We start from the raw sequence: 13035 nt of genomic DNA, 5'->3' as shown, positions 1-13035 counted from the left end.
AAACAAACATCTCTCACTGCATAAACAAAATTTAAAGTATAGGAGCTAACTTCAAGCTCTGATTAAAAGTGATGAGTACACTTTATCGTATTAGTCCAAACTAAGCAATTCAGCAATATGGCATACCAGAGTAAATGTTTTTCTATGTAAGATCAGACTGTAAATATTTTAAATATCATGGGCCATGCACAATCTTTGCTGTAATTTTGCCATCTCAGTATGAAAGTAGGTATATACACAGAAATGAATGGCCACGATTGTATTTTATCATAATTTTCTTTATAAAAACAGGAGACATCACTTTTTATTCTTGATCTGCTTGAGGCATTGTCATCATCACAAACAACATAGTAAATAACTAGACCAGAAGTTTATGACCAACCAAATACTTCATCAAAAGAAATAAATGACTATTAAAGTCATTTATTTAGAATAGAATAGAATAGAATAGAATAGAATAGAATAGAATAGAAGAAATTCAAGAAACATGAAATATACAAAACCAAACCAGAGCCTTGTATTCGGATTCAGAACCCATTTTGGCGGTGGCAAGGCAACTAACTAAATTGAGGATGGTTTACATTTTCTTGGATTGTACAAAGAAAATCTGAGGCCTAACATACACTTGAAGAGCATAACTTGTTGTAAAAGAAAAGGACCACAAGCAGATAGCCAAAGGAATATATGACTAGAAAGAAAATGGAAAGTTGGCAAACTGCAAAGGTTAATGTTAGTACTAGCAAAAGAGTAAGCTGGAGTGGATATCAGGAGAAAGTATAAAGCCACTGCAATGACTTCCCTGCTGTGACAATGTAATATTTCTAAGGTTAGGATTAATAAACTGTAAAAACTTCAAAAGTCAACCAACCACGTCTTTCACTGTGCACTCTGGGAAGCTGAGGAAGGAAAAGTGATGAGAACCCAGGCCAGTCAGAGCTCCAGTGTGAAACCCTGCAGCAAATTAAAAAATATGGGGGTTGGGGGGGACATAAAATCTGAACCTAACCAAATACCCCGGACAATTCTGGTTTTGGCTCTTAGGCTTAGTAATCTGAATATCTCTAACATGGGAAGAACAGAACCAAGGTCATGAGTTTTGGCTTTTGTAATAAAAGCAGGGTATCATTTTACCTTCATATAGATGGCAACTTTCAGTTGAATTACTTGTTTTGGCAAACTTTCTCATATTTTCAGGTAGATCTTCAAGCTTCCTCTTCAAGACATTTTTGCTTTTTGTATCTTCTGGATCTGGATCTCCACCCACATTTTTTTTTGTACACTGAATTAAATTAATCAACTCTTTGACTCTATCTTTATCATAATCCAAAGAATGAGACGACTTCTGCTGTTCAGGTTCAGTAGTTTCATCCCTTGAATTATTCCGTTTTCCAAATTTCATTTTTGAACCATTCAGTTCTTCTTCTTGACCTTCATAATCTGACAGTGGACTAAACTGCTGGCGTCTCCAATTTTCCTCAAATAACTCTTTTAATTTAAAAATAGACAACTGATACATTTCTGGCTGGTAAATGTAGGTATGTAAGCAGTCATCAATATGGGATTTATTTCTTGGTGCTGAGTATAGGAATTTTCTATCATCTAATCGTGAATCATATGAAAACATAAAAAACTCTCGCTTACCCGAACCAAAACCTCGCTTAAAAAATTCACTTACATACTTTTCAACAACAGAATGAAAATTTATAGTGTTTATAGTTTTGAATTCTTTTCTACATTGAATCAGAGAAAACTGTAAAAACTGAGTTATTTTTAATATATCTGCTAAGTTCTCAGGCTTCTCCAGTGGTGTTGTATTCATTATACCTTTTTGTGCTGCAAAACAAAAAAAACCAAAAGAATAAACTATATTAGCAATAAGGAAACTAATAAAAAACAAATGTGTGTATTACTGAAGTATAACAACATCTGAACTTGAATGCAGAGCCAGTGAGCGCCGGCCTCTGACACACACAGCACAGCAAACAGATGAGCAATACGCGTCTGCTTAAGACAGGCCAGGAACCAACACAAGTGCAAGGGGAGAAGACAGCTTTAACGGAAAGAAATCCACTCGCTAATCATCTTCACTTCTTTCACCCACATTTAACACAAATGGTAGCAAGTAAATTGCAAGGAGTGGGGGTGGAGGAGCAGTATCAGTTTGCTAATAATAAAGTCATTCTTTTCTTTAACTTTAAACACATTTCCCCATAAGCACACATCCACGCATCGAGTAGCTACAGTTGTACCTGCTCCAGGTATAACATGTTTACTGTTAGAAGAGAAACAGCAAAATCTTCTCTAACATAAATATCCCAAATTCTAGTTAACTCTGAAAGGCCTCATGCTAAATATCGTATATGATACTTTAAAATCACTAAGACTTGAATGCACAAATGAATAAAAGAAAATTGTGCCACATAAAACTCTTAATGAGCTTCAGTACAGAAACAATTATAATCAAACATCACTAATTAAAGCACTCAAAAAAGCCAAACCAAACCAAATTGTCACCATTAAGAATAAAACTTCAGAGCAGGTAGTGGTGGCGCACGCCTTTAATCCCAGCGCTCGGGAGGCAGAGGCAGGCGGATTTCTGAGTTCGAGGCCAGCCTGGTCTACAAAGTGAGTTCCAGGACAGCCAGGGCTACACAGAGAAACCCAGTCTTGAAGAAAAAACAACATCAACAACAAAAAGAATAAAACTTCGAAACCAGGAGTAACAGCATACAAAAAAATGGAGAGAGGGAACATATCAAAGTCATGTTTTATATTACTGATTCCACAAAAATAATCCCAGTATTTCCAAAAGTAAGTTGTAGAAGAGAAAGAATGTTGCCTTACTGAAAAGATTTCAATAACTGTCTACCAGCAAGCATACTTCGACATTAAAAAACAACTTACTGATAATTAGGCATCTAGGTTCTTGAAACAGAAATAAAGCATGTAGGATTCGTGACTTGACAGTCTGATGTTCTAAAAAGGGGGAACAAAAGCCAAATTCATCATCAAAATATTTTAACTTTTTTTTTCTTAACTGTAAAAATTAAAGCCAGACTACCTACCATATGGAGAAACCATCTGGAAAGGAGAAAGAAGAAAAAGGTATCCTCGGTCTCCTAAAGGTTTAACAAGAACCTGTAGTTTGGGGAGACAGAAGTTACATATACCTTATTATTACTACTACTTTTAAAGAGACACACTTTCTACTAAGTATAGAGAATACTACTAGGTTAGATTAAAACTCTTCACTATGGCAAAAGAAAATAACATTAAAACCACCAAAACTAACTGCTAAAGATTGCAATCAAGTGAGAACTTATTATTTATAATATACTGAGAATGTTTTTGAAATAATTATAATTATCTGTGAAAAATAACTTGATGTTAAATATAGAAACTTATTTCTCATTAGCACAAAAGGCATTATTTGCAAGGCAGTATGCTGGACACTGGGTATAAAGCAGGCTTTGAAATAACTGCCTATGAAAATTCAAATAATGTTCAATGAAATATGCTGCCAAAATTTAATCTTATAGTTATTTAATAAGTATTATTCACATTACATAATTTTACCTGTCAAGAGATGACCTGAAAGATAAATAGTATAAGGACCTTTTAACTATGTGGAGAAAGTAACATACAAAATACCAGAAATTACAAAAAACAGAAACATTCCCCTAAAGGTTTAACAAGAACCTGTAGTTTGGGGAGACAGAAGTTACATATACCTTATTATTACTACTACTTTTAAAGAGACACACTTTCTACTAAGTATAGAGAATACTACTAGGTTAGATTAAAACTCTTCACTATGGCAAAGTGATAGATTTACAAAGCAGGAGCAGGAGAGATGGTTCAACAGTTAAGAGTACTTGCTTTTTTTGTTTGTTTGTTTTTCAAGTCAGGGTTTCTCTGTGTAGCTCTGGTTGTCCTGGAGCTCACTCTGTAGACCAAGGGGTCCTTGAACTCAAGAGATCCACCTGCCTCTGCCTTCAGAGTGCTGGGATCAAAGCCATGCGCCAACATTGCCCAGTAAGGGTATTTGCTTCTTTTGCAGAGGACCAGGGTTTGGTTCCTAGTATTCACAAATGGAGGTTCTTGGGGGTTCCAATGCACTTTTTATCTGGCCTCCATGAGCATCAGACATGTGCACACAAATATACACAGACAGCCAGGTCTGGTGGCACAGGCCTATAACCTCAGCTACTTGGGAGGCTGAGATAAGATCACAAGCTGCAGGTTAGACTGGGAATCTCTGATAGTTCCTTCTTCAAAATATAAAAAGAAAGAGCTGGGAATTATAGCTTTGTAGGAGAAGTGGTTTAACACATATGAATTCCTAAATTCCATGTTCGGCACAAGGGGTTAGGGGTCAACCTACCAACAAAAAATACTGAAGACTAAGAGCTGAATCTGAAAGACAAGAATCTCATACTTGTATCCATATTAAAACCGGTACCCTACTAATCACAGTCTTTGGTAACCAGAAGCAGGAAGAGATCACCACTGAGTTCAAGGCTAGCCTGGGTTTGCATAATGAGTTCCAGTCCAGCCAGAGTTGCATAGAAAAACCATATCTCAGAACAAATAAAAAAAAAATGTGCTTAGTAAACTCTTTTCTTTTCTAAAATAAATAAAATTTGTCAAGCTAAAATTTAACAATTATGGAATATATACTTATGAAGAGAGGATGCATTAAAAAACTAAACACATAGGACATAAGTCCAAACAAACATCAAACTAACATCAATTCAGATTACAATGCAATTAAATTAGAATAAGAAAGCAAAAGTGTTATCATACATTTACAAATTAAAATACACATTTCTATATCAAAGTTAAAAAAAAAAAAAGAAAAAACAGTGAACACTAAATCCACAGGCAGGAGTGGTTATGCACTTAGGAGATCAAGGCAGAGTTTCAAGAATAGTTCAGGGAGGAGGCTGGAGAGATGACGCTGTGGTTAAGAGCACTGACTGCTCTTCCAGAGGTCCTGAGTTCAAATCCCAGCAACCACTATCTGTAATGAGATCTGATGCCCTCTTCTGGTGTATCTGAAGACAACTACAGTGTACTTATATATAATAAATAAATAAATCTTTAAAGGAAAAAAAATAGTTCAGGGAACATAGTTTCAAGATTAGTTTTAGTTATGTGCTGGGTAGTAGCTCACACCATTAATACCAGGACTCAGGGGGCAGAGACAGGCAGATCATTTTCACACATAGGAGAAATTGAACTTAAATGTGGCTACAGATATAGCTAAGAAGCAAAGTATTTGCTAGAACTCAAAGCCTAGGATTCAACATCCAGCAACACATGTACACTTACACACAGAAAATAATAAATATGGATTATTCAATAAATGACTTAGGGAGTTATCTACATAGTTTGAGGCATGAAGTTTGAGCCCTGTGTTACACAATGAAAGAATAAAGACAAAGTTTAAATTAGCAAAAAAATACAAGCCTCTCAAGAAAAATATAGGGAAAAGTGAGTAATGGGTGCAAGGCATTAATAGAAACTAATTTACAAAATATATTTTATTGTTTGTGGTGGTTTGAATATGCTTGGCCTAGGGAGTGGTACTCTTAGGAGGTGTGGCTTTGTTGGAGTTGGGGTGCCCTTGAGAACTCTCAGCTCCTCCTGCACCATGCCTGCTCCCCACTCCCACCCTAATGATACTAGACTGAACCTCTGAACTGTAAGTCAGTCCCAATTAAATGTTGTCCTTTCTAAGAGCTGCCTTGATCATGGAATCTTTCACAGCAGTAAAATTCTAACTAAAACATCATTTATTTATTTATTGTGGGGCTGTTTTGCTTTGTTTTATTTTTAGACAGGGTTTCTCTGTGTGGCCCTGGCTGTCCTAGAACTCACTGTGTAGACCAGGCTGGCCTCAAACTCAGAGATCTGCATGCCTCTGTCTACTGAGCACTGGGCTTTAATGGCATACACAACGACCACCACCACCACTACCACCACCACCACTGGTTTACCTACTTATTTTTTTAATTTCAAATAATCATGGGACTGAGAGTAGCAGTGTAAACATTTAATCACAGAACTCGGGAGGCAGAAACAGACACATCTCTGAGAGTTTACTGGGTTACACAGTAAGTTCTCTTGAAAAGTCAAGGTTATAGTAAGAGAAACCCTGTCACAAAAAAACCAAAAACCCCACAAGCTTAAAAAACAAAACAAAACAAAAAAACCAGTAAAATACTATTTACATTTACAAGACTGATAAATGACTGCAAAAGTCTGACTATCAGAATACAGCAATCATTGAATAGTAGCAGGTCCTTGAGGGTTGCCACTGTCCCTTTAAGACCATAACAATTCTACGAAGACCTGGTCTTCCAAACCCTAACACACTTGTTTAGGTGAAGCCCAAACAGTCATCTTTCCTATCCTGACTTGTAATTTTTAAGGAACTGAACAGATACCATAACCTCTTACTGTACAAACTCTAAATAGTTAGCTTCTGAAACACAGTATCTCTATATACCCAAACCTACTATTTAAAATTTCACTTTCTCGGGCTGGTGAGATGGCTCAGTGGCTAAGAGCACCCGACTGCTCTTCCGAAGGTTCGAAGTTCAAATCCCAGCAACCACATGGTGGCTCACAACCATCCGTAATGAGATCTGATGCCCTCTTCTGGAGTGTCTGAAGACAGCTACAGTGTAAAAAAAAAAAAAACAAAAAACAAAACAAAACAAAAAAAACAAAACAAAAAAAAAACCAATGGCCTAGAAAGGCAACTACTAACATAAGCCCACTGCTCTGGACTCCTGAAAGGCAGCAATCATTTGAAAAAAAAAATTTTTTTTTCACTTTCTCAACTAGGAATAGAATAGAATTTTCATTATGAAGAGTAATTACATTGGGCATTCAGAGGCAAGTAAGAGATCTAAATATAAAGGTATATTCACAATAAAATCCACAAGTGTTAGTAGTGGTGGATTACTGCAATTCCAGTACTCTGGAGATATAGGCAAGAGGGTCAGGAATTCAAGGCTATCCTTGCTTTATAGTATCCCAAGTTATATGAGACTCCATCTCAGAAAACAAACCAACCAATCACGAAAAGTGTATTTATACTTACAAGGAAGAAAAGACTGATATCACTACAAGATACCTATGCCAAGTACTTCTATACTCAGGGCAAAAATTGTTTAATATTGTAATATAGGTTTCAAATATAATCTATCTCAGATATAATTATGCCAGAGACTGATTAAATCCATATGTATGTACCTGATGAAGCTCTATATACCCATTTTAAATGAAGTTGCAAGCTCTGAAAATTACTGACAAAAATCTCCATTTGATTACCTAGAAATCAAGGCTCCATGTGAGGAAAATAATATTCTCTGTTGAAAACTTGTATTAAATTTTTAACCCACTATTAAAATAAAAGTTCTACATATCTATAGAAACTTGATAGCTGACCACATTCATTTCTCATGAAAAGAAGCAATTTCCTTCTCTGAACCTATTTCTCATTCAGCTATACCATACACACTGCAACTATATATTCACTCTCCAATCACAATCTGACATCTAACCTGACTCTACCAAAACTAGGTATTCTCTCTGTACTGCACTGGATACTACCGAGTCAACATCCATTTCAGTCTCACTATTATGATTTCTCATTGAATCTACCACTACCCTTTAATGGACTATTACCCAATACATCTTTGACTTATTAGTAACCAAGGTAAATGTTTAAATTTTTTTCAGGGCATTGATAAGAATTTTAATGCTTGTACAAACAAATGAAGAATGTCCATATAAGCATAGAACTGGAAGGATTAATGTGTGGCAGATGTGAGAGGTCTTTGAAAGTTTCAAAGTAGAAAGGGTTGTGAATTTTTAAACATGCTGAGGAAACAATGAGTAGCTCACATGGGTAGTTTAAGGTATCATATCATAGAAATCTACTATTTTACAAATGACAGCAGCCCAGGAGCTACAAATTGGAAAAACACACTAAATAAGAGACTCTGAAAACACACTAATCATTATCATTAGCATTGGGTAAATAGATTAGAATAATAAAATATTCCATTCCACAAATGTGAATATACTAAAATAGTTTAAGTAATGTAGATATAGGTGCCTTAAAGCAATATAGAAAAGATATTAAAAATAAATAACATTCAGTCATTCCAATTTTTAATACATTTTGAACTTAAGGATTTTCATTAAAGTAATGCATAATTCTTTAGGGATCTTCAGTTCTATAAAATTTCAGAAATATATTTATGTATATATTAGAATAACATATTTAAATGATCTTTAGAGTTAAACTTCCAAAATTACTCAAGTGTATATACAATGAATATTTACCTTTTAAAAGATGCAGTTTCCATCAACAAGATAGATAAACCCTTAGCCAGACTCACTAGAGGGCACAGGGACAGCATCCTAATTAACAAAATCATAAATGAAAAGGGAGACATAACAACAGATCCTGAGGAAATCCAAAACACCATCAGATCCTTCTACAAAAGGCTATACTCAACAAAACTGGAAAACCTGGATGAAATGGACAAATTTCTAGACAGATACCAGGTACCAAAGTTAAATCAGAATCAGATTAATGACCTAAATAGTCCTATATCCCCTAAAGAAATAGAAGCAGTCATTAATAGTCTCCCAACCAAAAAAAAAGCCCAGGACCAGATGGGTTTAGTGCAGAATTCTATCAGACCTTCAAAGAAGACCTAATTCCAGTTCTCCTCAAACTATTCCACAAAATAGAAACAGAAGGTACTCTACCCAATTCATTCTATGATGCCACAATTACTCTGATACCTAAACCACATAAAGACTCAACAAAGATAGAGAACTTTAGACCAATTCCCCTTATGAATATCGATGCAAAAATACTCAATAAACCTTGCAAACCGAATCCAAGAACACATCAAAACGATCATCCATCATGACCAAGTAGGCTTAATCCCAGGGATGCAGGGATGGTTTAATATACAGAAATCCATCAACATAATCCACTATATAAACAAAAACCAAAAGAGCATCTCGTTAGATGCTGAGAAAGCATTTGACAAAATCCAACACCCATTCATGATAAAAGTCTTGGAAAGATCAGGAATTCAAGGCCCATACCTAAACATAATAAAAGCAATCTACAGCAAACCAGTAGCCAACATCAAAGTAAATGGTGAGAAGCTGGAAGCAATCCCACTAGAAATCAGGGACTAGACAAGATAAGAACTTCAAGTCTCTGAAGAAAGAAATCAAAGAAGATCTCAGAAGATGGAAAGATCTCCCATGCTCATGGATTGGCAGGATCAATATAGTGAAAATGGCTATTGTGCCAAAAGCAATCTACAGATTCAATGCAATCCCCATCAAAATTCCAACTCAGTTCTTCAACGAATTAGAAAGGGCAATTTGCAAATTCATCTGGAATAACAAAAAACCTAGGATAGCAAAAACTCTTCTCAATAAAAGAATCTCTGGTGGAATCACCATGCCTAACCTAAAGAGGAATTGTGATTAAAAACTGCATGGTACTGGTATAGCAACAGACAAGTAGACCAATGGAATAGAATTGAAGACCCAGAAATGAACCCACACACCTATGGTCGGTCACTTGATCTTTGACAAGGGAGCTAAAACCATTCAGTGGGAAAAAAACAGCATTTTCAACAAATGGTGCTGGCACAACTGGCAGTTATCATGTTATCTCAGTTAATATCGAGAATTGACAAATGGGACCTCATAAAATTGCAAAGCTTCTGTAAGGCAAAAGACACTGTCAATAAGACAAAAAGGCCACCAACAGATTGGGAAAGGATCTTTACCAATCCTAAATCAGATAGGGACTAATATCCAATATATATAAAGAACTCAAGAAGGTGGACTCCAGAAAACCAAATAACCCCATTAAAAAATGGGGCTCAGAACAGAACAAAGAATTCTCACCTGAGGAATACCGAATGGCAAAGAAGCACCTGAAAAAATGTTCAACATCCGTAATCATCAGGGAAATGCAAATCAAAACAACCCTGAGATTCCACCTCATACCAGTCAGAATGGCTAAGATCAAAAATTCATGTGACAGCAGATGCTGGCTAGGATGTGGAGAAAGAGGAACACTCCTCCATTGTTGGTGGGATTGCAAGTTTGTACAACCACCCTGGAAATCAGTCTGGCAGTTCCTCAGAAAATTGGACATAGTACTACCAGAGGATCCAGCAATACCTCTCCTGGGCATATATCCAGAAGATGTTCTAACTGGTAATAAGAACAGATGCTCCACTATGTTCATAGCAGCCTTATTTATAATAGCCAGAAGCTGGAAAGAACCCAGATGTCCCTCAACAGAGGAATGGATACAGAAAATGTGGTACATTTAACACAGCTATTAAAAACAATGAATTTATGAAATTCCTAGGCAAATGGATAGATCTGGAGGGTATCATCCTGAGTGAGGTAGCCCAATCACAAAAGAACTCACATGATATGCACTCATTGATAAGTGGTTATTAGCCCAGAAACTTAGAATACCCAAGATACAATTTGCAAAACACATGAAACTCAAGAAGAACGAAGACCAAAATGTGCACATTTCGCCCCTTCTTAGAACTGGGAACAAAACACCCATGAAAGGAGTTACAGAGACAAAGTTTGGAGCTGAGATGAAAGGATGGACCATCCAGAGACTGCCCCACCTGGGGGTCCATCCCATAATCAGTCACCAAACAGACACTATTGCATACACCAGCAAGATTTTGCTGAAAGGACTGTGATGTAGCTGTCTCTTGTTTGGCTATGCCAGTGCCTGGCAAGCACAGAAGTGGATGCTCACAGTCAGCTATTGGTTGGAACACAGGGCCCCCAATGGAGGAGCTAGAGAAGAAAGTACCCAAGGAGGTGAAGGGGTCTGCAACCCTATAGGTGGAACAACATTATGAACTAACCAGTAACCCCAGAGTTCCTGTCTCTAGCTGCATATGTAGCAGAAGATGGCCTACTCGGCCTTCATTGGGAAGAGAGGCCCCTTGGTCTTGAAAACTTTATATGCCCCAGTACAGGGGAACACCAGGGCCAAGAAGTGGGAGTCGGTGGGTAGGGGAGCAGGGGGAATGGGTATAGGAGACTTTCAGGATAGCATTTGAAATGTAAATGAAGTATATACCTAATAAAAAATTGAAAAAAAAAAAAAAGATGCAGTTTCCTACACAACATGAAAACAATGAACCTTTCTTTATAGAGAAATTAGAAGTAGTTATGATCTGTGTTGGTTTTTTTATAGAACATGATTTTAATATTTTCAACTGTTGATATTCAAAAAACAGAACAGTTATTTTAATATATATTTCCTTGTTATGTCTCCCTTGCCATTTCTGAGTTTTATTAATTTGGATACTTGTCTATGTGCCCTCTGGTTAGTCTAGTTTATCTATCTTATTGATTTTCTCAAAGAACTCCTGGTTTTGTTGATTCTTTGTATAGTTCTTTTTGTTTCTATTTGGTTTGATTATTTTGCTTTCTATTCCTCTTGGGTATATTTGCTTCTTTTTGTTCTAGAGCTTTCAGGTGTGCTGACAAGCTGCTATTATAAGCTCTCTTCAGTTTCTTTTTGGAGGCACTTAGAACTATAAGTTTTCCTCCTACCACTGTTTTCATTGTGTCCCATAAGTTTTGGTATGATGTGTCTTTATTTTCACTAAATTCTAAAAAGCCTTTAATTTCTTTCTTTATTTCTTCCTTGACCAAGTTATCATTGAGTAGAGCGCTGTTCAGCTTTCATGTGTATGTGTGTTTTCCGTTTTTCTGTTGGTATTTAAGACCAGCCTTAGGCCGTGGTGATCTGATAGGGTGCATGAGATTGTTTCAATCTTCTTGTCATGTGTTGAGGCCTGTTTTGTGACCAATTATATGGCCAATTTTGGAGAAGGTACAAGGTAAATGTTTAAAAAAAAAGATATTGTTAAGAAAGAGAGAGAGAGAGATTGTATACATATTCAAGTCCTGATCCCCACTCTCTCTATTTCCTGAAAATCTACCATTCTCAGGACAAAATCCAATTCCCACACTAATACTGGCTTAAAGGCACTGAATGAAATAACTCCTTAATACTTCCTCCCTGATAGTTCTTGTATCTCTTAAACATTCTTCAAATGTCTTGTTCTTTTGAATCTGTAATTAATTCTCTCTATGACAGACATAGAGAGAGATGACAGGGCACATACATACAGGAACACACACATAAAATAAAAACAAATTTTCAGAAGCAAAGCTACTTTTTCTCCTCTATCAAACTATATTTAAATAACTGTTCAAAGTCTGTCTCATTCAGTATTCCATAAATATTTTTGATAATCATACAACATTTATAATCACAATGTATAATAAAAATGGGTCTAAATAAAGTCTACGGTCCTGGGTAAAAAGAATACTATATCTTACTATACCTGCTTTACATAGCAAACTCCAGGTCAGATAAGACTACATAACAAGAACCCATCTCCAAAGTAAAAAAGTACTACTTCTACTACTAATAATAAAATACTACTAACTAAATGAGAGCATCCAATAGAGACTGTGTAGGAATTCCAAAAGAATAAATTAAAACATTAATAATAACATATTTTCGGAGCCAGGCGTGGTGGCGCACACCTTTAATCCCAGCACTCAGGAGGCAGAGGCAGGCGGATTTCTGAGCTTGAGGCCAGCCTGGTCTACAGAGTGAGTTCCAGGACAGCCAGGGCTATACAGAGAAACCCTGACTCGAAAAACCAAAAATAATAATAATAATAATAATAATAATAATAATATATTTTCAAGGAATAATGGGAATATTTAAAACTTTTCACTCACAAGTTTTTCTTTCTCCAGTTTTTGCAGTAAACATTCCATATTACTTCCAATTCTTGTCTTTTCTACAACTTCATAAAGGCTACAATACATTCCATTCTTTAAAACTGAGACAAAGAAAAAATACACAGTAAAATATAAAATCAGGTCTGCTTCTTACATATTTCAATA

At 36.0% G+C, this 13035-nt stretch overlaps 1 protein-coding gene across 6 annotated transcripts in view; it reads right to left on the bottom strand.

Annotated features, from left to right (window-relative positions):
• Tasor (transcription activation suppressor) overlaps positions 1–13035 on the bottom strand; it is a 59882-nt gene that overhangs the window by 20639 nt on the left and 26208 nt on the right. For all 6 annotated transcript variants that reach the window (XR_383158.4, XR_383159.4, XM_017315961.2 and 3 more), the window contains exons 11-14: positions 12868–12971; positions 3066–3138; positions 2905–2976; positions 1132–1833 (exon numbers count right to left, since the gene is read on the bottom strand). Coding sequence is in view for 4 of the 6 variants with exons in the window: in XM_017315961.2 (XP_017171450.1) it covers positions 1132–1833; positions 2905–2976; positions 3066–3138; positions 12868–12971 (951 nt within the window). In the remaining 2 variants the exon portion in view is untranslated. The remainder of the gene's footprint in view (positions 1–1131; positions 1834–2904; positions 2977–3065; positions 3139–12867; positions 12972–13035) is intronic.

The sequence above is a fragment of the Mus musculus genome, chromosome 14 (genome assembly GCF_000001635.26).
Source record: "Mus musculus strain C57BL/6J chromosome 14, GRCm38.p6 C57BL/6J".
Lineage (NCBI taxonomy): Eukaryota > Metazoa > Chordata > Mammalia > Rodentia > Muridae > Mus > Mus musculus.
Note: the sequence above shows the minus strand (reverse complement) of the source record. Positions and strands in the feature narration are given on the sequence as shown.